The sequence below is a fragment of the Ricinus communis genome, chromosome 2 (genome assembly GCF_019578655.1).
Source record: "Ricinus communis isolate WT05 ecotype wild-type chromosome 2, ASM1957865v1, whole genome shotgun sequence".
Taxonomy (NCBI): Eukaryota; Viridiplantae; Streptophyta; class Magnoliopsida; order Malpighiales; family Euphorbiaceae; genus Ricinus; species Ricinus communis.
In genome coordinates, this window is record NC_063257.1 from 2,146,053 (window position 1) to 2,173,451 (window position 27,399).

General features: G+C 34.4%; 4 protein-coding genes across 5 annotated transcripts; 1 reads left to right on the forward strand and 3 right to left on the reverse strand.

The window, feature by feature from the left end:
• Positions 1–3,239: 3,239 nt before the first annotated feature.
• LOC8288939 (long-chain-fatty-acid--AMP ligase FadD26) lies at positions 3,240–5,297 on the reverse strand. The gene has a single exon (XM_002510351.3). It carries the CDS (start codon positions 5,271–5,273, stop codon positions 3,339–3,341), a length of 1,935 nt encoding a protein of 644 aa, XP_002510397.3. The 5' UTR covers positions 5,274–5,297; the 3' UTR covers positions 3,240–3,338.
• Positions 5,298–6,142: 845 nt separating this feature from the next.
• LOC8288938 (alkylbase DNA glycosidase-like protein mag2) lies at positions 6,143–10,409 on the reverse strand. The gene is made up of 2 exons (XM_002510350.4): positions 9,065–10,409; positions 6,143–6,437 (listed from the first exon to the last, which is right to left on the reverse strand). Exons 1-2 carry the CDS (start codon positions 10,150–10,152, stop codon positions 6,416–6,418), a joined length of 1,110 nt encoding a protein of 369 aa, XP_002510396.1. The 5' UTR covers positions 10,153–10,409; the 3' UTR covers positions 6,143–6,415.
• Positions 10,410–12,748: 2,339 nt separating this feature from the next.
• Positions 12,749–18,493, forward strand: LOC8288937 (sugar transporter ERD6-like 6). The gene is made up of 18 exons (XM_002510349.4): positions 12,749–13,388; positions 13,543–13,605; positions 13,708–13,797; positions 13,884–13,943; positions 14,025–14,090; positions 14,190–14,255; positions 14,375–14,450; positions 15,098–15,162; positions 15,255–15,347; positions 15,458–15,538; positions 15,651–15,735; positions 16,121–16,167; positions 16,285–16,347; positions 16,440–16,499; positions 16,676–16,741; positions 16,824–16,883; positions 17,877–17,991; positions 18,211–18,493. The coding sequence occupies exons 1-18, from the start codon at positions 13,194–13,196 to the stop codon at positions 18,321–18,323; spliced, it is 1,464 nt and encodes a 487-aa protein (XP_002510395.1). The 5' UTR covers positions 12,749–13,193; the 3' UTR covers positions 18,324–18,493.
• Positions 18,494–24,896: 6,403 nt separating this feature from the next.
• Positions 24,897–27,374, reverse strand: LOC8288936 (3-ketoacyl-CoA synthase 4). 2 transcript variants are annotated; one of them, XM_015719822.3, is made up of 2 exons: positions 26,616–27,363; positions 24,897–26,479 (listed from the first exon to the last, which is right to left on the reverse strand). In XM_015719822.3, the coding sequence occupies exon 2, from the start codon at positions 26,414–26,416 to the stop codon at positions 25,181–25,183; it is 1,236 nt and encodes a 411-aa protein (XP_015575308.1). In that variant the 5' UTR covers positions 26,417–26,479; positions 26,616–27,363; the 3' UTR covers positions 24,897–25,180. The 2 variants fall into 2 exon arrangements, with proteins under 2 accessions (XP_015575308.1, XP_002510394.1); XM_002510348.4 differs by having other exon boundaries at positions 24,897–27,374.
• Positions 27,375–27,399: the final 25 nt, after the last annotated feature.

The following is a 27,399-nucleotide window of genomic DNA, read 5'->3' on the forward strand; positions in this document are numbered from 1 at the left end:
AGGTTGCACGTATGGGCACTGTTGAATTATCACCCTCTTTGATTCTTCATAGTATTTTCTACATACCAAGTTTTGCCTTTAATCTCATCTCCACTTTGCAGTTAACCAAAAACAACATTTACTCTCTCATTTTTTCCTCCAACTTTTGTTATATTCAGGACATGAAACTTTAGATGATGACTGGTATAGCTAAGCAAGTGAATAGATTATATAAGCTTTTACAACAAGAAGATACTGAGAAGTCTTTAAATTCATTTTCTGTTAGTTGTAATTTCGTTGCTTTTACTTTGTGGCATAAAAGACTAGGCCACCCTTCTAAACAAGTAATGAAATCTCTTGATCAGTTTCATAATGTTGTGATTAATGATAATTGCTTTGAATGTGAAGTTTTTCATTTGGTTAAACAAAAAAGGCCTATTTTCCTTGTTAGCAATTCTTTTTCTACTTCAATTTTTGATCTTATTCATTTAGACATTTAGGGACCATTTCCTGCCAAAAGCATACATGGTCATTCATATTTTTTAACTATAGTTGATGACAAGAGCAGATTCCTATGGATCTATCCTATGAAGCTTAAGTCAGAAGCTAGACATTTGATCATTGATTTTTACCATCTTGTTGAAACTCAGTTCTCAGTCAAGATTAAATGCTTTAAAACTGATAATGGCAAAGAATTTGAAATGACTGATTTTTACAAATCAAAAGGGATTATTCATCAAACTTCTTGCACCTACACACTTCAACAAAATAGTATTGTTGAGAGAAAACACCAACATATTCTCTTTGTTGCACGGAGTTGAAGGATTTAAGCCAATCTCCCTCTTTGTTTTTGGATTGATTGTGTTCTGCATGCTGCCTTTTTAATTAACAGGACCCCAACACTGGTTTTAAACCAGTCAACTCCTTTTAATATCCTTTTCAAGGTCAAACCTTCTTATGATCAGCTCAAAGTCTTTGGTTGTTGAGCATTTGCTTTTGTTTTACCTCATCCTAAGACAAAAATGCATCCTAGAGCAATCAAGTGTGTTTTCATTAGTTTTTCTAAAAATACTAAAGGTTACAGAGTATACAATTTAGAGAATAAAAATATTTTTATTTCTAGAGATGTAACATTTACAGAAAACAGGTTCCCATTTAAAGAGATTTTTGCTACAATACCGTCCAATGATGTTCTTATCCCTATTTATCAAAATGAAAGTTCACTTGAAGATTTCAAAAGGGTAGATTCACAAACAGTTGATCCACTCCATTCATCTACTGCTGAAATACAGTTTCCTCCAATCAATTCAGGTACTATTTCCCAACCCTCTCCCAGACCTACTAGAAATATTCACCTGCCATCAAAATTTCACGATTTTGAAGTTTCTCTGCCCAAACCTAGAACCACACCACATCATATTTCTCAAGTTCTATCTTATGACAAGATCTCACCTCATTACAAGTCCTATATATGTAATACAACAATATTACCTGAACCAAAACATTATAATCAGGCAATTTCACATACTTGTTGGAAATAAGCAATGGCTGAAGAAATAACTGCTTTAGAAGAAAGTAATACTTGGGAATTAGTTCCTTTACCCAAGGGCAAGCAAACTATTGATTATAAATGGGTGTATAAAACAAAGCTTAAAGCTGATGGGACTCTAGAAAGATACAAAGCAAGGCTTGTGGCTAAGGGATATACTCAAAGGTCTAGCATTGACTTTCTCGATACTTTTAGTCTTGTAGCAAATATCACCACAATCAGAACTCTTATGGCTGTAGCTGCTGCGAAGGACTGGAATCTTTGTCAGCTTGATATCAACAACGCCTTTTTGCATGGTGACTTACAAGAGGAGATTTACATGGATTTGCCCCCTGGTTTTCAACCTAAGCAGACTAATACGGTTTGCAAACTAAAGAAGAGCTTGTATGGATTGAAACAAGCAAGCAGACAATGGAATGCAAAGCTAACTGCTGCATTGCATACTTAGAAGTTTAAACAGGCTGCTTCAGACTCCTCCCTCTTTATCGAAGGTACTGGATCAAACTTCATTGCTTTAGCTATTTACGTAGATGACATTGTCTTAGCAAGTTCAAACATGACAGAAATTATAAAGGTAAAAAGATTCATTCATGATACTTTCCAAATTAAGGATCTTTGAGAACTCAAATTTTTTCTTGGATTAGAGGTTACCATGTCCAAAACTAGTATTAACCTATGCCAGAGAAAATACACTTTAGACCTTTTGCAAGAAACTAGTTTTCTCGGAGCTAAACTAGTACTGACACCGATAGCATCTACTAAGAAATTTTCTAGAACAGGGGGGCAGGTTCTTAAAGACATTACAGCATACAGAAGTCTAGTTGGCAAGCTGTTGTACCTAACCCACACTAGACCTGACATAGCATATGCAGTACAACAGTTATCTCAGTTTCTTCAAGCCCCTACAGATGTTCATTTGACCTCAGCTCATAGAGTTCTCCAACATTTGAAAGGGACTCCAAGACAGGGCTTATTTTTTCCAGCAACAGGTGATCTCCGGTTTAAAGCTTTCAGTGATTTTGATTGGGCTTCATGCACTGATTCCAGAAAATCTATTACTGGATTTTGTGTTTTTCTCGGTTCAACATTGATCTCATGGAAGTCCAAGAAACAACAAATAGTCTCACGCTCTTCAAGTGAAGCAGAGTATAGAGCTATAGCTGCAGTGACATGTGAGATATAATGACTTCATTTTCTCCTTCAGGATTTGCAGCTCTCTTTTTCTCCAACAAATATGTATTATGACAACTTATCTGCCATCAGAATTGTCGAGAATCTTGTATATCATGCGAGGACCAAGCATATAGAAATTGATTGCCATCTCATCTGAGAGAAAATTCAACGTGGAATTATCAATCTTATCACAGTCCCTTCATCAAAATAATTGGTTGATTCTTTTACAAAGCCCTTTCCTGCAACTCTGTTCCAAGCTTCCATCTCCAAGTTGGGCATCCAGAATTTTTATGCTCCAACTTGAGATATTTTGTATATATGAAACATAGAAAACATTGTAAGAAAGCAACTTTTTCATTGTAAGAAAAAGAAAACCTTGACACCTATGTAGAGTATCAGTTGGATATTAATTCTTAATGTAATAATTTATTCTTCCTTCTTTGGCTAAGCTGGGAGTGAAGCTTGCATCATTGAATATTATTTAATTTCTTAAACTTCAAATCTTAACCAACTTAAGAAGAAGACAAAATTCCTCCCAAGATAAACTCACATCTGGTTTGTGTGTAGTAAATATTATCACATATTTTACCAAACAGAGATATTATTAAATAAACCAAAAACTAGTTATTTGTTGTTCTCACAAAAGAGAAAGAAGGGAGGGACGAGTTACAATGTTCGAAAGGGAGAGAGAGAGCCATTGTTTCCCATCAACTATCTCTTTACCTTCTTTCTTCATATGCTTATTTTCTTGGACCAATACTTCAGACGATTGCGACAACCTCCCATTATTCTTCCCAAAAAGAACCTCCGTAACTATACTCATCTTGCCGCCAATAAGCTTATTTTTAGCTGCCCACCTTTGGATCTTGCCTGAAGTTGTTTTTGGGACATTTCCGCTCTTCACAAGAACAACCAACCTAATTTCAACTTTCACTTCCTCCATAACACCGTCCTTGATCCTTTCACATATATTCTTCAAAGCAGCAGCATCTTTTTCAATTCTTTGTAGCTCTGCAACGACGGCTGTTGTATTCGAAATCTCCAAAGCAGCAAGGCGACCTGCTCTAAGAACCTCTGGGCAACTTTTATGAGCTGCAGTCTCTATATAATGAGGATGTATTTGCTCACCACTTGGAAGTTTGATAACATCTGAACATCGACCAGTAACATATAAATACCTCTCTTCGCCTTTGATGATTCCTCTATCTCCTGTGCGAACAAAGCATCGGCTTACCTTATTCTTGAGTCTTGCTTGAAATATTTCGCGGGTTAAAGATGGATGGCCTAGATAACCAGAACAGTTACTTGGAGATGAAACCCAAACCTCACCTTCAACCCCATCGACAACTGGTTCATGTGTCTCTTCGTTGACTACCATAATGTCCATGTCCTCTTCATCATGTTCATGTTGAGCAGTAAGCCTAGCAATTGGTAAGAGCATATTATGAGATGGAAAGTTAGCAAAGTTTTCATTGCTACTCCAAGCTGTTGAAACAAATGTGCAATTCTCTGCTAAGCCATAAGATGGAGAAATGCATGATGAGTTTAGCCCAAACGGCTTAAACACGTTAATAAATTCGTCAACTGATGACTTGTAAATTGGCTCGTTAATGAGGATTAAGTTTCTCAAACTCGATAAATTTATAACACGAGCTCCCTTTTCCACTCCGCCGCGCTTGACAACAAATGGCAATGTGAAGGAAGGAACAGGAGTGCAGGTAGCTTTGAAGTTTGAAATCAGCTCTAGCCATAGCCTAGGTCGGGAAACAAATGCTCCAGGTGAAGTAAGTACGCATGTTGCTCCGGATACAATAGTAAGGAACAAAAACTGAAGGCCACAATCATGGTACTGAGGCAACCAAGAGACGATAACACTATTTGGCTGGAGATCATAAGCTTTCCTTGCTACTCTTACATTATGAACCGCTGATCCTGCTGTCACAAGTACTGGTTTTGGAATCCCTGTAGCACCTGAAGTGTACTGAATTAGGTACATTTCATTTGGTTTGCAACCATTATACGAAGGACGAGATCCCGTACTTGAACCTGTTGCCTCCTTTTGTTTGAGATCACTGGAAGAAATCCACCTGAGATGTTGCAGCAGTTTAGCAAGCTTGTGATTGCTAGAGGATGAGGAAATGTAGTGATGAACACTGGCAATGTATTCGTGATTAGCAATGGCAGCTTTGGGCTTTGTTTGAGAGAGAACTCTAACAAGGTGGTGATAGTTTTCGTTGCTGAAAGAAGGGTTAGGAGGAAAGATAGGAATGCACGAAAGACCAGCTCTTTGACAACCAAAGATGATCTCAACAAATTCAAGACCAGGTGGGCATAAAATGACAACAGTATCACCTCTTAGCAATGGAACGAGTAAGTTAATAGAAATTGACTGGACTGAATCATTGAGATGAGCATAAGTGAGGATGGAATGATCGGCTGCACCACTAGAGCCATCTTGAGCCCAGATAAAAGCTGGCTTGGAACAGAAGGCTGGTAGGCTAGCCCAAACTGGGAGGTAGAGGTCGGCCACTGGCTGGTCAGGGAAAGAAGGGTCGTAATTCTCGTAGTGCATGTTGATGCTGATGATGTAACTAAAAATTTGGTATGTTTTTCGCTAAAGCAAATAACTTCTGAGGCCATTTTTATAGCAAAAGGGCTATGCATGAGAAATTAACAGTATAAGTAAAGGTGCGTATATTTATGATCTGATTGGAGAAAACAAGAAGAAGATAGTGAAAATAAACAGATATTCACACGAATATTCTGCATATATCCCAAGTATATTCATTGTTAAAATACTAAAGAAAAGGGAAGAATGTCCATTTACTGATGTTTGATATCCTATGTTTCATTTAAGTAATTACAGCATTTCTCTAGCCGTCCCAGCTTTTGTTTGCCTCCTCGCGTCGTTACCTCCAAAGATGCCGTTAAGCGACTCATTTGACAATTTAAAAAGACAGATGAAATGTCAAACATGTAAGTAGAGAAAAGAAGGCCAGATTCCACTGTAATATGAATAAAATATAAAAATGGGGCAGATCATTTCAAGAAGGATGTCTCCCTGTAGCTGAAACGTGGCAAATCAACATCGCCAAATAAACCCAAATTATTCCTTTTAGTTGGGGCCGACAGCATTGTGAAAGAATTCTAATTTTTATCGCGGATATGTATTGTTTGTGGTTGAGTAGAACGTAAGAGTATCAAACCCCAGAACTAGTTGAAAAAATTGACACAAAGATTAAACCTTCTAAGAGATTTAGAAAATGGTGAAAACAACACAATCAATTCTACCTTCTACAGTGCGAGGCAAGGTTTTGCGAGTTCATATGATATCACATATCTGCAATCTAAAGTTTGTGATGATTCATTGACATTAGCAGCTGGGCCTCAACTGTTTCTCACAGTAGATATGGTAATACAGAATTCGCAGCCAAACCACAATAAAGGCAGAAACGTTGAAGCTCTTTTAACTCTAGAATGTCATGTAAGAGAATATTGACAACAAAAATCCAGTCTCTTAAACAAAGACAATAGAACCTCAGCAAAGGTAGTTTTATTAAACTCTTCAAAGCAAGTTCGCTAGTCAAATACACATCTCTCTTAACTACTCGAATATCCAAGCCCTTCCATGACTATTGAGTACCTTTCCTGCACACCCTTGTCAAACTGATTGCTGGATAGAAGTTATCAACAAACTCCTCGTACGATACCCGATCATTGTCCCCATGCACAGGCCCTAAATCATATGGCACGATGTCAGGATCAGCAAGAAAAAGTAGACATAACAAAAGCATTATACATGAATAGTTAGTAATGAAATTTAAATTAGTTCCATACTGTCTTTAAGAGTCTGTATATATAAACTACTCCCAAGATATTGTTCATTAAAACCTACTATTCAAACTGAATACCTATAGGCATGTCAATGGCTTGGGCCCTAATCAGCTAGGTGGACAATAAATCTACAAAGAAGAGGGAAAGAGAGAACAGAAGAAATAGCCTAAACAGGTTTAAAATATACTGGCTTCTGAAGTGACTCGAGAGATGCTTTCAGCGCACAGCTAATACTTATCACAATTAAGGAGATTCTATATTGATTCTGTAAGTGCAGAAAGGAAAGGATACTAAAGATAGTATGTAATTAAAAACATCACATCATGAAAAAGTAATAATAGTTCAGTAATAGTGAACAAAGACTATATCATGTAAAAGACTAATCCATAAAGCAAGTATTCCAAAAGACCTCACAACTAGAAATGTACCAGTTTGGAAGAAAGTTAAGCATTAACCATGAATGGTGATCCAAAATTAAACTATGAAGACACGAGAACTATAGATCTAGGAATTATCTTAAACCCTAAAGATAAAAGATGCTACACAGCACCTCTTAATGATTTGTACTGCAGGAACTTCTTACAAGATAGGCTATAGGGAGTAGCATTCTCGGCATTCTCTCATTCAAAATTTTCACTCTTAATACACCTAATTTATAGATAAAAGAAAAATCAAGTCTTTTGGACAATGTGTCGGAGAATATGGCCACTCTTTTATTCTGTGCTCTACATAAGTAATCAAGTACCCCCATCACAATTTCCAATTCTTAGTGAGAAACATGCATATATATTATATTTGTACCACTAGCCTAACTCATAGTATCAAACTACAGTGCAGAATGAAGCATTTCCCAACCCCCTTATCTGGACCAAAATGGACCATCTAATGGCAAATGCTTTGACAGTTGCGATATATCTGCATATTATGAACAGGTTAATAAGATTTTTCAGCAATTCTCCGTTGGCATTACTCTATATTTGTCAAATCATCATTTGAGAAGGACATTACAGTGGAGAAAGAATTAACACATGACAAAGAACTTCAAAAGGAAGCTGTGGATTCCTTTCTCCACACGATGAATGAGATCAAAAGCCAATGTGTAGGCCACTTATAAGGGCTTCACACCATTTCTGGTATTACAAAAATCATTAACACTTAGCTTGCGACCCATGGTTTCAACATTAATGACATGTCCTGCTGAATATCTGCTTCCTGTTTAAGCGCAACCATAAGCAGGTACTATGCTCATAGTCATAGAGTGCTATCTATTAGTTAGCAATAGCATATCATCTACACAATTCTTTTCAGCACCTAAATGGAAGATAAAAAGTTTTAAGACAAATTATTCCCAAGAAGGAAGGCAGGTTATACTTGAAAGTTCCAAGATCATTGATTGTTGGTTGTTCTTTCTTATGCTTTATGATCAATAAGTTAGAATAACTATAGAAATGTAAGCATCCATTGATCTCATAAAGGAATGACATAATAGCAGCCCTGATAAGCCAAAGTATGGTTGTGGTTGGCAGCTAAGAACACATTAGCACCCAAACTTTGTTTGACATTGGCACTTAAGGTACACAGCATTTGTATAAGTGTTCTATTTTCAAGCACCAACTATGATTTGCCAACTATCAATTGAATTTGAGTTGCAACTCCTAATTCATTGCATTTATGCTACATACAAATGCAGGCTAGATAGTCTTAAAGATATATATTTTAGTCTTGAAGACTCTTTCCATCAAATAAACATGAATAGGAATATAGATTATACACATTTACCCCTTCAATAAGGAGGAACAACAATTTTCTTTTTTTCTTTCTTTTTTTCGTCTTTCCACAATAAATAAATAATAGTACATCTGCTAGCATAATCAGTACATGTCCAAATTGCATACCCATATTCTCCTTCTTCTCTAAGTGAAGATCTAAGCCTCTAAGGTTTTCACTTTATATCATGGGTAACAACACTAATACAAGTCTACTTTGATACATGCCGATCTACTTGTCGAAATTCTTAATCTTTATCTTCCTTCTTCAATTGGAAAGGATGGTTTTTTATTTTTTCCTTCCATTCTTCTTCAGAATAGTTGGCTCCTAATTTTTCAGAAATGTAATGTCCTGTGCAGGATGCGTTTCGCAGCTGCAAGGTTTCAGCTATTCTTTTTCAGATGGAGCATAGCAAGAAGACACAAATGTGTAACAATGGGAAGGCACCTTTGCATTTGAGTCCGATAAGAAAAATATAGTGCAACTAATCACTACTGGGACATCAGCTTTTCATTTTCAGTGAAGAAGCAACATTCTACTACATAATCAGAATCTTTCGGCGCAAAATTCCCAATCCCCCTAAGGGTAGATATTGCAGGGTTTAACCACACTAATAAGTTACAGTGAGAACTATACTAAAAACAAGCAACTCTAAATCACAAACAACAAGGAAGCTACTAAAGCACAAAAATTTGATTAAAATGTAAATCATATGTCGATAGAGAGAAGTAGAAAGTATAACAAAGAGAAGATAATACACACCCGAGGTTGAGAATGCTATTAATTGGATCAAGAAGTTGCGGTTGCTGATGATCCTCCTGGTGTTGTTGTGTCAAAGCAGCACCAGTTGCCACTGCCACAGCACTGGAAGGCGAGCCCTTTGCCTCAACAAATCTCCAAAGATACCAAGAAGCAACAGATCTATACGGCCTCCATTTCTCGCACAGTTGATCCATCTGAGAAGGGCGAGGCAAGTCCTCCAAATTATAAAGCAATTGCACTCCTTTCCGGACTCCAAGATCATTAATAGGCAACACATCGGGTCTATGCAAAGAGAAAATCATAAACATATGCACAGACCAAGAACCAATCCCATTAACCATAGTAAGCATAGTAAAAAGAGATTTATCATCCATATTTACAATTGCCGAATCTGATAAAATCCCATTGTGATACTTTCTAGCAAGATCATGAAGATAACTTGCTTTCCGCCCGGAAACCCCAATTTGACGAAGTTGTTGGGGAGTCAAGGCAAGAACTGTATCAGGAACCACACCAGCCTCTCCACCACATAAAGAAATAAAACGAGTGTAGATTGAAGTTCCGGCTTTAAAAGCCAGCTGCTGGTAAAGTATACTGCGAGTCAAAGCAAGGAAAGGAGTGTGAAAGGTATCGAAGGTAGGCGGAGGATGGAGGTCAATTAAGGATGAGAGAAGTGGATCGGCTTCGCGAAGATGCCGAATTGCATTCTCTACTTCGCCTTCGCACGAGAGTGACCTCGCGATGATACGTGGAGGGGCCACCGCTAGAGCTCGCGGTTGGGGTGTTTTTGTTTTGGTGGATTTTGCGGCGGATTCCGGGGAAAGTTTACGGAGCTTACGAGGACGGGAAGGAGGGATTTTGGCCGGAGGAGTGGCCGTTGGCTGAGGAATACATATTAATTCAGAGGTAGCGATAGTGCTAGTGGCGGAGTCATGTGAAGGTTGATGGTTTAGAACCTGCGTCCGGATTTGTGATTGGGGATGAGATTGAGATTCGGATTGGGACTGGGGTTGGGGCTGGGATTGGGTTTGGGTTTGGGTTTGGGGTTGGGGTTGGGGTTGAGGTTGAGGTTGGGTTTCCTCTCCCATGTGCGATCAGGGAAATTTGCTAATGTCGATGGCGGCGGTGGACGGTGGCGGTGGTGGAGATTTAAGAAAAGATAGACGGGGCCATGGATAGTGGCGTTGATACTGGTGGTTCTTTGTTTTTTGTTTTTTTTTTTTCTTTTTGTGTTAGAGAAGCGGAGTATCGGATTGGATTGACTGGTTTTAAGAGACAACCAACGAAGAGCGACTCCTTTATTGTTTTAACTTGAATTCCTTCTTTTCTTTTTTATTCTTTTTCCCGTTTTTTAAGGTTTATTCACATATAAAATATTTAAAAATGAAATAACACTTTTGCTTTTTGAGATTAAATGAAAAATACTTCTTAGGCTTGGCTTCTAAGCTTTTTAGTATTTCATTGATATGTTTCCAGTTTAATTTATCAAAAAGAATTTTAAATATTTCTAACACTTTAAATATAAATCACTTTTATATTATCTATATTAAATTAGTAGATTAAGCATGATTTAATATAACAGAATAGTCACACTGCCGGATCTACTCAAGGCCCAATTCCTTTTTCCGTGGAGCTTCTGCATGCAAATATTGGCAAATTTATAAGAGCAAGTTTCAACCTTTATCTATTTTCTTAAAATAATTATAAGATTACTCCCATTTTTTAGTTTTTTAAAATTACTTATTATTGTTTTAAAAAATTTATGTTCTTCATTTTCTTTATTTTTTTTATTTCCAGTTAAATAGTAACGTCAAGTACTATTATGACTTACTAAAAATTTCTAGAGATGGAGAATTCATTTATGGCATTGGATTTGGCAAAAGAGACTGACAGATGGTTGAACCGACGATAACAACGAGAAAATGATTGAATCTTTACGTCTCCAATTTGCTAGATCTAGGTTGTTTCCGGTGAAACAAAATGTGAAAGGAAGCTGGCGGCGTTAAAAGGACTTTATGGCTATAATAAGAAGGCTAAGATGGCTAGAGAAAGAAGAAAAATGGCTACAACAGAGAAAATCGGAGAGAGAGAAAGATAGCTATATACAGGGGCCTTAATTGATTTTCCTATATAAAGTGAAAGTTAATTTTATATACTTTACATATATCTAATATATACTATATTTTAATAAATATACATTTTTTGTTAATTTTTTTAAATTACATATTTAAAATATACTATTATTTGATAAACATTCCTTTTACTGTTTATTTTTCTTTTGAGTTTGTGTTTTTTATTTTATTTAAAAATATTAAAATACTTAATATATACTTAACATATAATAGTTTTGGTTAAATATATATTTTTTTGCTATTATTTATGTTAAAAATATACCAAACGTATATTTATATTCTTCAATATATACTTAATATATACTATTTTTTACCTTGTAGCAATTTATATAATTTTTTAAATATAATATTCTAAATTTTTATACTTAACATATATTTGTATACCTTTTTTATTAAATGTATATTTTTTACTGTTATTCACGTCAAAACTATACATAATATATATTCTTTAATTATACTAAACATATTTTTTTTATCTTGCAATAATTTATTTAATTTTTCAGATATGATATTTTTAACGTATTTTCAAATCTTTAAGTTTTAAAAATATTTTTCAAATTTATTTATTTACTTATTCATCATTAATATTATAAAACTAAAAAAAGTATAATAATATTACATGAAATTAATGTATTTTTAAATTTATTATTTGTTAAAAGTATATTCTCTCTCTCTCTCTCTATATATATATATATTTTTTTTTTTTGTAAATATACTCAACATACATCTTTTCATATGAAAAAATCAAAATAGATATTTTTATAAACAAAATTATATTTAAAAATAATTATATTTTTAAATGTCTTAATTATCAAATATTTTTTAAATATATTTATAATTATTTTATATTCTTATAGCATGAATTCCAATTTACAAGATCGGTTGGGCCTGCTTGAAGATATCAAACAATGAAGAAGCTCTTCATGTCCGCCGAAATGGGCTTTGGGTCTTGTTCCTGGGGCCCACAGTTTCCCAACTCGAACGGGACCTCCTTGCAAAGAGTCACCGTTTGACAGTATTAGCACATAAAACAGTAATCACTGACTGGTAGATGGACATGACATGCATGCACGCACGCACGTGAGCCATGCAGGTAACACGCGTGCATTTGTTTGTTACTCGCTAACGGTAACTACGGTAGTAGTAGTGGTAGTCATCTCATCTATTTGCATTTTTCACGTGAGATCGAGAGACAATTTTTAGGAAACGTAACGGCGTCGTTGTTTGCCCCGTAAGATTTGACCTTCGTCTATCAAATCCAATCACAGGTTGAGTCAGCATCGAATTAATAGTACGCTAATTCGACATTCGCGACATGCAACAAAATGTTAGATGCAGCTATTCATCAACTGTAGAAAAAAGAAAAAAAAAAACCTTTTCTTTTAAATTATACATTTTGATATAACACAGAATATGAAATTTTGTCTTCTTAGCAAATAATAATACAGTCTATTATCATTATTATTTACTGTGATTTGAATAATATGGCGACCGGAGTGTGGCTAAGAATTTCAAATTTTGTCCCTAATTTCAGAAGGTGATAAACAACTTATAACTGGAAAAGAAGCCAGGCAGTGGAACAATCAGAAGCATAGAGTTTAGATTTATCCAATCCAATGCCAATATCCTAAACGCCCGCGCGCGAGTACAAGCCACAAAACAAGCTTAGAAACGGAGAGACTGTTGTATTGAAGTGATGGCGTCACAATTTTTCCAAATTTACAGCTTGGCACTCGAAACCGAACAAACCAAAATAATATCTATCATCGTTTGCTTCCTGTCCTCCAGATCAGAAAAAAGAAAACTACTTGCTAATATCCTAGCTACCCTTGTCTGCTTTTCTCACCGGTCTTTCTCACATCTTTCTTATACAATTATTATCTTATATCTGTGCCTTTTTCACTCTCTTTTGGACATTTATCAAACACTCAGATAGCGTTTTTAGTTAAGTATACGATAAAAGAGAAAAAAAAAGAAGGAGGAAACGATCAGGGAAGATGAGTTTCAGGGATGATTCGGAAGATGCGAGAGGTGATCTGCGGAAACCGTTTCTACACACAGGGAGCTGGTATCGGATGGGTTCAAGGCAATCTAGCATGATGGGGTCATCACAGGTTATACGTGATAGTTCAATTTCTGTTGTTGCCTGTGTTTTGATCGTTGCTTTAGGTCCAATCCAATTCGGTTTCACCGTAAGCCAACTAATCTCTATCTCACCCTTTTCAATTTTGCTATTAGGACTTTCATTACTTAAATAAGATTTTCAATTTAGCTCTTCTCTTTTGAATTTTATTATTGATTAATTTAATAGAACCAAATTATTTTTTTATTTTATTTTGGGTGCAGTGTGGCTATTCCTCTCCAACGCAAACCGCAATCACTGATGATCTTAAACTTAGTGTTTCAGAGGCATATGTTTTTTTCTTTTATTTTGGAATTTTAGTTTTTTTTTTTTATTGGCTTGGCCTTTTAATAATTTTTTGAAAATTTCCTTTTTTTTTTCTTTCTCAGTACTCTTTATTTGGTTCACTGTCAAATGTGGGTGCTATGGTCGGTGCTATAGCCAGTGGTCAGATTGCTGAGTACATTGGACGAAAAGGGGTACCAATGAGCATTTTTTATATATGTTACTTAGTTCTTGATTTTGAAATTACCAATAAGCTTTATTTTCTTGTTTTGTTTCGCAGTCTTTAATGATCGCAGCTATTCCCAATATTCTTGGGTGGCTTGCTATATCATTTGCCCATGTGAGTTACTTATGATGAAGCGTTTTCATTGCTCGTTTAGGATTTTATGCATAACGCTGATATAGATCAAATTAAATATAGGATGCTTCTTTTCTCTACATGGGAAGGTTGTTGGAAGGTTTTGGTGTAGGAATTATCTCATACACGGTAATATATTTGTGGCCTGTTTTGGTTTTTCTAGTTTGAAAATGTGACCATAGAGAGAAAAAAAAAAAAAAATTTATAATGGTCTTGTTTTGTTTGTAGGTGCCTGTATATATAGCAGAAATAGCACCTCAAAACTTGAGAGGCGCATTGGGTTCAGTGAATCAGGTTGGTTGTGTTTCTGGGCTTAATTCCTATGATGAACTAGTGGAATTCTTACTGTAGAAAATTAGGTATCATATGTTTATACTTAGTCAAGTTGATTATATTCAAATTTCACTATGCAGCTCTCTGTCACAATTGGAATCATGCTGGCCTATCTGCTTGGGCTTTTTGTTCAATGGAGAATACTTGCTGTCTTGGGTAATCCTATAAAGATTCTCTCTTGTTAGTTAACATTTCCTGTTTGATTTTCCTTTTCCAAATAATTTTCTATTGTTGATGATTGATGATCTTTTCTTAAAAAAAAATGGTGGTATCAAATGATCTTCTGCTCAACCTTATGTGTTTACTGATGGAAATTAGAGATGCATTGAAAAGAGAGAGCTAGCTTTTCTAAATTGCATTTTACAAACCTAACCATCAATGTATCTCCTAGAACCTTTTCCAGTTCAAACTAGATGAGATATGAGATGCTAGGCTTCTTTTAATTTTCATTTAGATCTCTTTGAGACGAGAGCCAACTAGGTTTACTCTTCTTTGAGATCTCTATTAAGCACTTGGATGTAAAAAAAAAGGCTGCGACATGTCTGGCATCTTATAGATGCATATTTGTTCTGCACAGCATTTAGTGTGATAATATGCCTTCTTCGTTAATACTCCACTTAAATACACCGTCAGAAAGAACCCCCGCCCACGTGCACGTTTACGTGTGTGCGCATGCCCACACTTGCATACATATGCATGTATCGACAACCAATGGGACTAGATAATGTATATTGATATAATTCATCAAATGATCCCAAATGACTACATTTCATATGCTAGAGCTTGCCGAACTCTTTTTGCAGGAATATTACCTTGTACCCTTTTGATACCTGGCCTGTTTTTCATTCCCGAATCTCCTCGGTGGCTGGTAAGCTTAATGAGATATGCTTCTCTTTCTCTTCTTATATATATTGTTTTAGCTTTCTGATCAAACTCTTTCTCATCCTCAACCAAATTTAGGCAAAAATGGGTATGACAGAAGATTTTGAAGCTTCTTTGCAAGTTCTTCGGGGTTTTGATACTGATATTTCGCTTGAAGTGAATGAAATTAAGGTAACGAATTGGGTTTGAGATACTCTTAACTGCTAAATCATACATTGCATTTTTCTTCTGGACCATTAAGTCGTTATTTGATGATTTCGCCTGAAACTTGCATTATGCAGAGGTCTGTAGCTTCAACGAGTAGAAGAAGTACAATCCGATTTGTAGAACTCAAAAGAAGAAGATATTGGCTCCCACTAATGGTAATATTTTGCACCCAAAATTGTTTTCGAAAGGCTTTTATTGTTTCCTCAAACTTCGAAGCAACAGAATTAAAAATCATAAGCTAGAGTTACTTGTCCTTATGTGCTGCAGATTGGCATTGGGTTACTTGTCCTGCAACAACTTAGTGGCATTAATGGTGTTCTGTTCTATTCCAGTACCATTTTTGAATCTGCAGGTAAGTGCAACAAACTTGTTCACTTTTTAGATTGAAGTGTCTCTCTAAGATTGGAAGAGGAAGAGAAACACCGGAATTTATCACTGTTTGCTTAATTATCTTACAGTGAAAATATAGCTTCATTTTCTTTATCATTCTTTTATTTCCCCCTTCTAAAGTAGCATATGTTATGTTAATTGAGTGTATATAAGATGCATCACCTTCAGATTGCTGTCACTGTTTACTGTTAAATAAACTACATTATGTGTCAATTGAGCCATAGTTCTACCACTGCTCGTATTCGTTCAATCCTCTTATTGGCTATGTGCGCTGATTTTTTTGTGGAACCTTTAAATACATAAAATCAGCTTAATGGTTTTGATTAGCTGCTTTGCTTTTTGAACAGGGGTTAAAAATAGTAATGTAGCTACTTGCGGGCTTGGTGCCATCCAGGTACAGCTCTAGTGAAACTTGCGAAATGATTATGTCCTTGTTGCAATGCGAACTGCTACATGTCTTCAGAAAGTTAGCTTAGTATATCTATTGAATGTCTACACATGTTTTTATTAGGTTATTGCTACTGGTGTAACAACATCAATAGTTGATAAAGCAGGCCGTCGTCTTCTACTTATTGTAAGCTCATGCAAGATTGAAGTAATTTTGCAAGTCAATAATTTTTGTTTTGGAGCAAGAGAAGGATAATGTTTTCTTTTATTCTTTCACAGATTTCCTCTTCTGCAATGGCTATCAGCCTCCTACTTGTTGCAGTATCATTCTTTGTGCAGGCAAGTACATAATGTATCTACTGACAAACATGTTTCTAGTAATCATGAATGATACTCAAATGAAAGGTTCCACTTGTACTGTTTACAGTAATCATGATAATCAAGTGAAAGATTTGACTTTTATGGTTTGGACAGCAGTTTATAATTCCTTTTCCACTTCTTTCTTAATTATCCAGGATTTTGTATCCGATCAGTCTCATTTATATAGCATACTGGGGATCTTATCAATAGTTGGAGTTTTGGTATGTGTTTTTGGTGCATTATCTGTGTTATTTATTATAATACCATTTTTTAATGGGCTGCCTAATCCAATCTCTCTTGCAGGGGATGGTAGTTGGGTTCTCTTTGGGAATGGGGCCTATTCCATGGATTATAATGTCTGAGGTATCAGTATCTTATGACTCATTATCTGGTTGCCTAAAATTGATTGAACCAATGCAATTTAGTTTTTCCAGTTTAAGAAGTTTGTGGTTTTGGTTAATTCAGTTACTAAATTACTGTAATAGAAATAAAATTTCTTAATATTACATAGTACTGTTTAGGTAAACCAAAAGTATCTAGTTTAAAGGATGCTTATTTTTTTTTTTTTTTTTTTAGTTTAATAACCAAAAGAAAAAACAAACCAAAATTTGTAGCTCTGGTTATTTGAGCTATTCAGTATTTATAGTGTTTTAAAAAACTCGGTTGGTAACAAATTTAGTTCAATGCACAGCCCAAATATTTGGTGCCTGCTTTTTCCAGACCCCAGACTGATAGCTGAAGTACCAGCAATTTTGTATTGTAGAGAAGACAGTTTTTTGATTTAATTCCTGATACCATCCCCTTAGTTTGAAGTCATGCCACTGATTTCCAAAATAAGTTTTGCAACATGCATTCTATCTACACTGCTGCATAAAAGGAGAAGCAGAAGCTTCTTTTTCAATGCCAACTTCTTGTCTCTGCAAAGCTTCAGCATCTATTAAAGTTCAGTTATCTGCTGATAGAATGCAAAGAAAAACCTGGACATTTGAACTTCAGAACATCAAGGACAATCATTAAGTGCAGTATATATACTGCAGCTGAAATGACGCTCCTGTTTGGAGCCATATCTGGGCATTAGTCATTTTATTGTGTTATAACTGTAGAACACTCCATAGACAGCTAATTGTAATTAGTTTGGGCATTTTGATGCTTTGATTTGGTATGTGAATTATAATTCCACATCTATGATCTATGTACAAATTTGACATAACCTTGTAACCGAATGCTTGGGAATGTTATCATCTTATAAACCATTCAATATCTTATTGAGGACAATGTTGAGTAATTACTCCTTTTATGTCTTGAAAGGACAACCATGATCTGTGGATCTTGAATATGTATGATGTGTGAATGCAGATTCTTCCTGTCAATATTAAGGGCCTTGCTGGAAGTGTAGCAACACTTGCCAATTGGTTATTCTCCTTCGTAGTGACGATGACTGCAAACTTGCTTTTGAGTTGGAGTAGTGGAGGTATGACCTTCTTATACTCTCTTCGTGTGTACATGTGCTCATAAGTTCATAAAATGACTAGCAGCATACGGTGCTCCACCAAACTGGGTTGTCAGCTAGGTGTTCTGCCAACTAAATAGTAGCTTAAAGTTTGACCGGAAAACAGTGCACCTTGTTATAATTTATAACTGTTTAACTATTGGTTTCCTTCTTAACTGGATTTCTTCTACTTTTCAACAGGAACATTTACCATTTACTTGATCGTCTGTGCTCTCACTATCGCATTTGTGGCTATTTGGGTTCCTGAGACAAAAGGGAGAACATTGGAAGAAATTCAAAGCTCCTTCAGATGAGGTTTTGTTGTTCTTTCTTTTTTCTTCATTTTTTCACTTGATCATATGAAATTCATTTTTGAAACTGGTAGAATCCAATCTTGGTACTTCCCATTTGTAATGATTGCTCTTTTTATGCACAAGTATGTAAGGTTTTCCCCAGCATGAAAGAAGCATCTTTTCTGCCAGCACCTCAGTTTTCTCGGCTAGTATACTGGTTTTCTTCCTTTCCATAATATTAATAAACCCATCTCTATTGCTTATCAAAAAAAAAAAAAAAAAGAAGAAAAGAAAAAGAGAAAAAGAAGAATTACTGGATTCACCATTTTCTGATAGTAACATTCTATATTACTGTGGTCTGCTTCTTTCTACTGTTTCATCATTTTAATGAAGCAGAAGCGCTTATGTAAACTTCATAATGCAAGCTGCCATCCTATCCCATGAACCAAAGATTTGCTTGTTACTGGAATTTAGGTAATCATTGTGCGTCCAACAATATATTAAATCAAAACGGAAGTTGAAGCTGTGCATCCAACAATATATCAAAATCAAAACGGAAGGTAAAGATTGATTTTTAAAAAAAAATTGAAAAAAAAAAGCTGAAGGTAAAAAAAAGCTTTCACCAGCCAATTATTGACTTTTAGCTAGCTAGACAGGACATGCCATTGCAAAATGGGTGACCTAGGCAGACAGTCATGTCGGCAATACTTGCACACAAGTGGCCTAGGTCCTTCAGATTATTAACATTTTACACCATACTCTACTCGAATTTATAACAGTTTAAAGATATAAAATTAGACTTAAAAGAGACAAGTTGAGAAGCCATCAAATAAAAATTGAAAGACAAACTTTTTGTATAAAAAATGTAAATACATATTATGTTCATAATTTCTACCCAATGATAACACCAAAAGCTCAAAATATCCGACTTAAGTCCTAAAAGACAAGAACAATATCCCAATGGTGCCGCAAATTTGTTCAATGGTGTCAAGACGATGCTTAAGTTTATGATAGTAGAAATATAAAAGAATAGAACAGGAAGAAAAAGAAGAATAACCGGCATAAGAGTGAGCAAAGAAACCGAAGGATCTGAATTGAAAAATAAATTAACCGAACCAATAGGTACATTTTGATTTTCAATTATAAAAGCTATTAGTCCAATTAATCGATCAAAATTATTATTATTGATCTAATTTTCAATCATCAGTTAATCAATTGATTCTTTTCATTGATATATTCTTTATAATTGGTTTGATTCTTAGTTTAAATTTGTTTAAAACCATATAAAATTAGTAAATTTTAATCATGAACACGATCTGATTCACTTTTATTCTAAAATATAAGATTTCATTCAAATACAAAGGTTAGGAGAAATTCATTCCAATTAGTTAAAATGGAGACTGAATTGGGAAAGCGAATGCTCATAGTCATTATATCAAAAAATATCATATTATTATATTTATTTTTTTAACACATTACTTTATAATACACTCCAATTTTTTCGGAGATCCTCAAAATTAAACAAGTGATTAGCCCTTTATATGTCAAAGATCGATACTTATTGTCACAGATAAAGGATCCGTATTCATTTAATGCTAAAGATCGCCATAATCATAAGTGGACAAAGTTTAGGCAATGACATCTATTTTCAGAAAAAAATAGAAAGAGATTCCATATTCCGCCAAAATCAGAAGCAACTCTCCATTACTGGATTAACATTCAAGTTAATGACTATAAATACTCAGGCATTTGTCAGGTATGCAATTTTAACCATTTTATACACTTAACCTAATTTTGCTCAAACTTGACCATTTATTTAGGTACAATAGTTAGACTAGTAACTCTTTTGTTCTATTTCAGGAATATAGTGGATCTTAAATTTTAAAAGTTGTCGATTATCCAGATTTATCACTTCCATTTCTTGATCGGAAAGGCTTGTGATCCATGGACTTAGTCAGTAGTTGCTGAGCAGCTAGTTATTTGCTTGGTCTGGTCAATACTAGATTTTCCGAGTGGACCCACTATCATTATTCAACCCAAATACAAAGTCATTCGCGTCATCATAAATGTTTTAAAAAATGAGGCATGTTAAACGGATTATAATTCTAGCAAATCAATACTAAGCAACACACACCTTCACAAATCTTTTCTAAGCAAACTCATAGTCTTTAAACGATTTATTAAGTTGCAGTAATTTAATAATAAGCAACACCATCGATTCATGATCACCAAATACTATAATAATAATAACAAAAACGATTGAAAGAATCAAAAAAGAAAATATAATTAATGATAATAAATAAAATGCACCAACCTCCGGTCAATTACGGTGTCTAACACAAAACAGCACGCCATCCAGGATACTGACCTCAATTTTCTCAAAACATAAACAATATATATATATATATATATATATATATGTTATATTTAAAAACAAAGAAAGCAATCATTCATGACTCGCATAATTAATTATTAACAAGAGAACGGATAATTAATTATTAGATTTTTTATTAGAAAAAATTATTTTAAAAAATTAATAAAAAAAGTTATAATTTTTGTCTATAAGACCTATTTGAATGATCCTTATTGAATTTAAATAGTTTCATTTAAATCAGTAAATATTTTTTAAATATAGTATTAAAAAGATTAACAATAATTTATAATTAAGTATATAACGACCTAAAACTATATTACATGAGATATTGTCCGCTTTAGCCCCCACTAGCCTCACCGTTTTGTCCTTTGGTGGGTACGAAAACTTTTCAGGAGGTTCCTTATCCTGAAATTTCTCTGAAACAAGCATGTTTAACTTTGGAGTTCCTACAACTCCATAGCCAAACAACCAAAAAACACCTTGTGTAATTAGTTACAACTCTTTACATATATGTTATCAATCATTCCTCGCCTCATTTCAATGTGCAATTCGATTTATTCATGTACCCCCGTACCTTAGAGTGATGTCATCCTAAAAGCCTACCAGAAGCCACTCCTTGTCCATGCATCCTATTTTTGCCTCGACGTCCACTACCCACCCTCATTGGACCACTTCTCCAGGCCAAGCTATCACATGCCCACCAGCTTCCGCTTGGTTCGTCCTCAAACCACACATCTATTAAAGAGGTCCTGCTCTGATACCATTTGTAACGACCCGGAACCATATCATATGAGGCGCCTTTTGGTTGTTTGGCTGTGGAGTTGTAGGAACTCCAAAGTTAAACGCGCTTGGTTCAGAAAAATTTCAAAATGAAAGACCTCCTAGGAAGTTCTCGAACCGGCCAAAGGGACAAAACCGTGAGGCCAGTGGGGGCCAAAGCAAACAATATCTCCTGTGATATGATTCCGAGTCATTAGAAAGTAGCTAAAAAAAATATATGATATAAATAAAAAATTAATTAAAAGAAATAGAAGAGAGAATTGAATAATTTTAAAATATATTAAATAAGAGAAGAAATAAATTGAGTTATTAGTGATTGGTAGTGTATGGCAAAGAAAAAAAAAAGAGAAAGAATATTTTTCTTTGCATGCATACTTTGTATGAAATTTTTTTAAGTGAAAAAAAATAATGAAATGAGTCGTCTTCCAAGCAAAAATGGAGAATGAATCTTTATTTTTAAAGAAAAAAATGAGATAGAGGAAAAATTGAAGAAGAAACGAAAGAAGAAAAATTGAAGGAGTTAAAAAATAAAGAATGGGAGAAGACAAGAAAAATAAGAAAAAAATTTATTTTTGCATGCATGCTATGTGTGACATTTCTTTAAGTGTTCTTACTGTGATATTTTACATGCATGCCATGTATCGTTTTATTATATCATTTATATTAGATGGTAAAATAATTTGATGTGTCATATGTCATATTGCATGTCATATGAATATTATATTTGGTTTTTGTTGTTTTTCTATTTTTTTTGTTTATATTTGGTTTATCTTTTGCTACAAAATAACATTTTTGTTTCAAAATATACAGATTTTAGTTTATTTTAATTTATTTTTTATTATGCTATAATTTACCTTCAAATATGTTGTTTTTTAGTTTATTTTTGCAACAATTTAATATTTTAATTTATTTTTACAATAAATTAGCCTTTTTGGTTTATTTTCTATCATATGCTATGATTTACTTATGTTTATTTTTTCTTGGTTTATTTTTTGCTTATTCTAGATTAATCTTATGAAAAATCAACATTTTTATTTTAAAATATTTATTTTCTTATTTATTTTCTATTATGTTATAGTTTACCTTCAATTATGTTATTTTTTGATTTATTTTTAAAATAAATTAATATTTTTATTTATTTTGGTCATTTTAGATATGTCTTTAAAGTATGTTGATTTTTGGTTTACTTTTATTTTTTTTTATAACAGATTGACATTATTTTTGGGTTTGTATTTTACCTTTTTTTTTTCAGATTTGATCTTCTGAAATCAATTCGGATTGATTAATCATCTTTGAAATTCTTGTAAATGTGTCGTTTCATCAATATTAGTTGTAAATCGGCCAAAACAAATAAAAATTAAAAAAAAATTTTTATGAAATTTATAATTTTATTTTAAAAATTTGAAACTAAAATCTTTTTATAATTTTTTTTAATATAATTATCGATTTTGACTTTAAAATTGATTTTGAAAATAAAGTTTCATCAATCTATTTGTTTTATTTAATTTAGTAGATTTGTGTTGATTTATTCTTTGCTTTTAGACTTTATATTTTGTTTCAAAATATTCAGGTGTTTTTTATGTTATTTTTAAAAAAAAAAAATTAGATATTTTTATGATAAATTTTGGAACACTGTATTTTTTAATCAAATATGCACCATTTCCCGTATTTGTGTAATTTTTCCAAAAATCAATCATTCATGACTGAAACCCATCTTAGTAAAACATGTAGACTACTAATATAAATAGATGAAAAAACTAACGAGAATACTATATTTACTTAGGAACATCTTCAAATTACTTTTTATGTTAAATTTATTCTTATATAGAATCGTTCCACAAAAATTTCTACAAAATTTTATTTCTTTAAAATAAAGAATTAGTTTGATTTGAAGTACTAAACTTTTTGTTTATTTTGATTTTAATAAATGTATATTTTACTGTGAAAAAATTAAAACAAAGAGTAAAGCATAAAACAAATTCATTGGATTTAAATAAATATTTTTAAAATTTTTATATCTAAATATTTATTAAGATACATTAAATTATTATACAGATCATACTCTTATAAAACAGAAAAAACACCATTGGGAGAGAAAACACATTATGGTTATTTAAGTTAATTTTTTCTTGGTCAGAGAATTGTGCACGAGTCTCTTCCATTAATTTCCAATAACTAATAGGTAAAAGGAAATACCTCCTGAAATACCATCTAGTTGGCTTCTTCAAAGATGCAAGTACTTGGACTTTGTCAAATTATGATATGATGTTATTTAGTTTGTAGTTTCGTAATCATTAAGATCAAACACAATTGGAAATTTCCTGGAGAATGGTGAATATTACTCATCTTCTAGAAAGAAGATGGTAGCCCTATAAGTTCCTCCTTTTTGACTAATTGGTGTGAATACTGATAAGCTTACTGTTGGTAGTTGCGACCTTCTGTTAAGCTGAAAAGCTTGACCAACAACCAGAACCTGCCTAAATCTTCATTCAAATTGTATCCCTGCACTTGGAAAGAGAATTGAATAACAAGCTTTACGTTGCAAGTAAGGTTTGTCATCTTTAGAGCCCTATCAGTATCCGAACTGATAGCTTCAAATAGGCTGAGGAATTTAAAACTTGTCAGCAAGCCAAGAAGTGACGAACAAGGTTGCAAAATAGTGCCAGAAGCAATTAAAACAATGTTTCTCATGAAGCTAACCACATTATTATTTTACATGAATGTCCGTGACACAGAGATAGTATTTAAGAAGATTCAAACTAGTACAATCTACAAGGACATGTAGGCAAGGCTCAAATTTCTCTTATCAGATTCCAACCTCCAACATTGCTGACACTAATAACAGGTCTCAAGACTGCTGTTAGGGGGTGCACATTATACAAGTTTCAAGACATATTTCGAAAATCATTAACAAATAGAAAATAGGTACACAATCTCACAGAGGATGCTCAGTTATGGTTGGTCAATGCTCAGGTATGAGGTTAGAAAAAAGCTCCTGAGATAGGTATGTCCCTTGTGTAGGCATAACTGGCTAAATCTTACTAATCATGATCTGTATAAATAGGAATGTGTAGCATGATATGCTTAAATAATGCTGTATGTGCTAAAGCAAAATAAACAAAGAGCAAGCCTAGTCTTAAAAAAGGATTTCCTAAATCATCTTTCCTGAAATATTAAGCAAGGTATGGAAAACGGCTAAAAGGCATCCAATTCTTTTGCTACTTGATAAGGATTCTGTGCAAAAGATATGCCTGTGTGCGAGTCATTTTCAAATAGACTAGATGCTCTTAATACCTTTTAAGTGTATTGGAAAAGGCATCCGAACCACTTAAAAAATAGTAAAGTTTCTCAAAAAGAATAAGCTCATGAAATGTATTATCACTATAACTGATGTACCTCTTCTCTGCATAACACAGCTTTAACACAGAAAGATGAAACACTTAGAAAAGCAACTTAAGAGAAGTTTCATAAGTTTTGTTCCAAACACTGGTTCGATGCCAACAGAATGAATAAATGCTAGTACCATAGTGCTCTAAGACAAATATAACAGACAGAGATACAAGGAAAATACATCTCAACTTCCATAACCAAAAAAAAGAAGGGAAAAGAAAAGACCCAAGAGATTCCAATTCAGAGACTATGAAGGCAAGATAGCACAGTTAAGACTCCTAATGAATGATGAACAATACCTTCGATGGAGAGTTTACAATGCACATTTTCTGTGTTAAACTACTAGTTTCACAGGATACTTATCTATACAATCTTCCCAAGGACCATTAGGAGAGGGCTTGACATTCCGAAGGGCCTCCCACACTGCACTGTTACATTTAAAGCCACTTCCAAAAGCAATCTGCCACACACGGTTACCCTTGCGCATCCTCCTCTTGGCTTCAACATAGGCCAACTCATACCAAATTGAACTTGATGAAGTATTCCCAAACCGGTGAAGAGTCATCCTAGACGCCTCTACATGTACAGGTAAAAGCTGCAAATTCTTCTCTAGCTCATCGATCACAGCCCTCCCACCAGCATGTATACAAAAATGATCAAAGGCCAACTTAAAATCCGGAATATAAGGTTTCATCTTTTTATTAAACAACTTCTTAACCACCAGAGTTGCAAAGAACAGAAGTTGCTCGCTAATTGGTAACACCAAAGGACCCAAAGTAGTAATATTAGCTTTTAAAGCCTCACCGGCAATAGCCATCAAATCTTTGGACAGAGAAACGCCAGTCTTCCCAGCATCATCCTGTTCTTGATACACACACCTAAAAGCCTTATCATCAGCACCACGATGAGTCCTCACAACATGAACAAGCTTATACTTGGCACGTCGTCTATCAACAGATCGATTAGAAAGCAAAACAGCAGCACCTCCAACCCGAAACAAACAATTAGGTATCAACATAGATTTCTTATTTCCAAAATACCAATTCTGAGTAATATTCTCAGTACTAACAACAACAGCATAAGTATTCCTATGAACTTGCAACAAATCTTTAGCAAGATCAACAGCGATAACTCCAGCACTACATCCCATACCTCCCAAATTAAAACTCCTAATATTACCTCGCAATTTATACTTATTAACTATTATAGCAGAAAGCGAGGGTGTTGGATTAAACAAACTACAATTCACAACAAGAATGCCAATGTTCTTAGGGTTCACATTGGTATTAGCAAATAAATTATCCAAAGCACCAAACATAACCTGCTCAGCCTCCTCCCTGGCAGCCGCCATAGACGGCCGTGGGGGAATATAATGCATAGCTTCAGGAACATAGGTATCTTCACCAAGCCCCGAACGCTCTAAAATCTTTCGCTGAAACTCAAGCGAGGATTCGTCAAAATCGCCGGTGAGTTTAGAGTGCTCCATGAAGCGGCCAAATGGAGCTTTGAGATGATCAGGAGCGCGATAGCAAGAATAGTCGACTAAATAAACGGGTCGGGGACGGGTCATGATATAAACGGTTAAACCGAAGACGAGAAAAGCGGAGCAGATAATGATACCGACTAGATTATACTGCAGGTGAAGCCATAAGTGACGAAGATCGTCGAGATTCATTTGAGATGCTTCAATTGAAGTTATTATAATTAAAGGAATAAAACATAAGGTTAATAGATTAGAGATTAGATAGTGATATCCAAGTTTTACGTACTTGAGATTCACACTTTGCAAGAAATCTGGTAGCCGTCGGGTTTGGTGGATCCGAATCTCGCCGCCGGAGTCCATGGCGGTGGATATTTTCAACTATGAAGTATTAGAATTAAATTAAGCTCAAGTATTACTGTAAAGTTAAAATATTTTTTTTTAAAAAAAAAACTAGAGTTAAAAGGATGAGGAAATAAGCTTTCTAAAAAAAAAAAAAAAAGAGGAGAGAGAGAGAGAGAGAGAGAGAGAGAGAGAGAGAGTTTGAGTTTGTGTAGATATGACTTTTGGGAGTGAGGGGGAGGTCAGTGTAAGGCAATGATTTTTCTTTAATTTTTTTTAATGTGACGGTTAAATAACTGTTATTGTGATTTGTGATGTGGCCAACTGGCCATGTGCGTCGTATCTTTGGGAGGCGGAACAAAACGATTCCAGTCAAAAGCGAGCAGATGCCCTGTATTATACTAATTTACCCCCAGAGGCCTTCATGACAGAGCTCCTAAATTTAAGACTTTCAATAGGTAATCTCCATTTGAATAAAGCCCATTAGGCCCACCAAACAACCATGCTTTGTTAGTATTAAGATGCAGATTATTCTAGTGGCAACTGATCCACACCCTGGTCTCTTGGATTATGAGAGGCCATTTTTGCTCTCTTGCGGCAATTTTTGTTCTCTGGAGTCTGAATTGGCATAGCTGACAAAAACGATAAAAATTTGTTGAAGAAAGAGGAAAAATGTAACAGCCTAAACCTTGAAATCCAGTTGGTAATGGATTCTACCAGGTTGGCTGCGC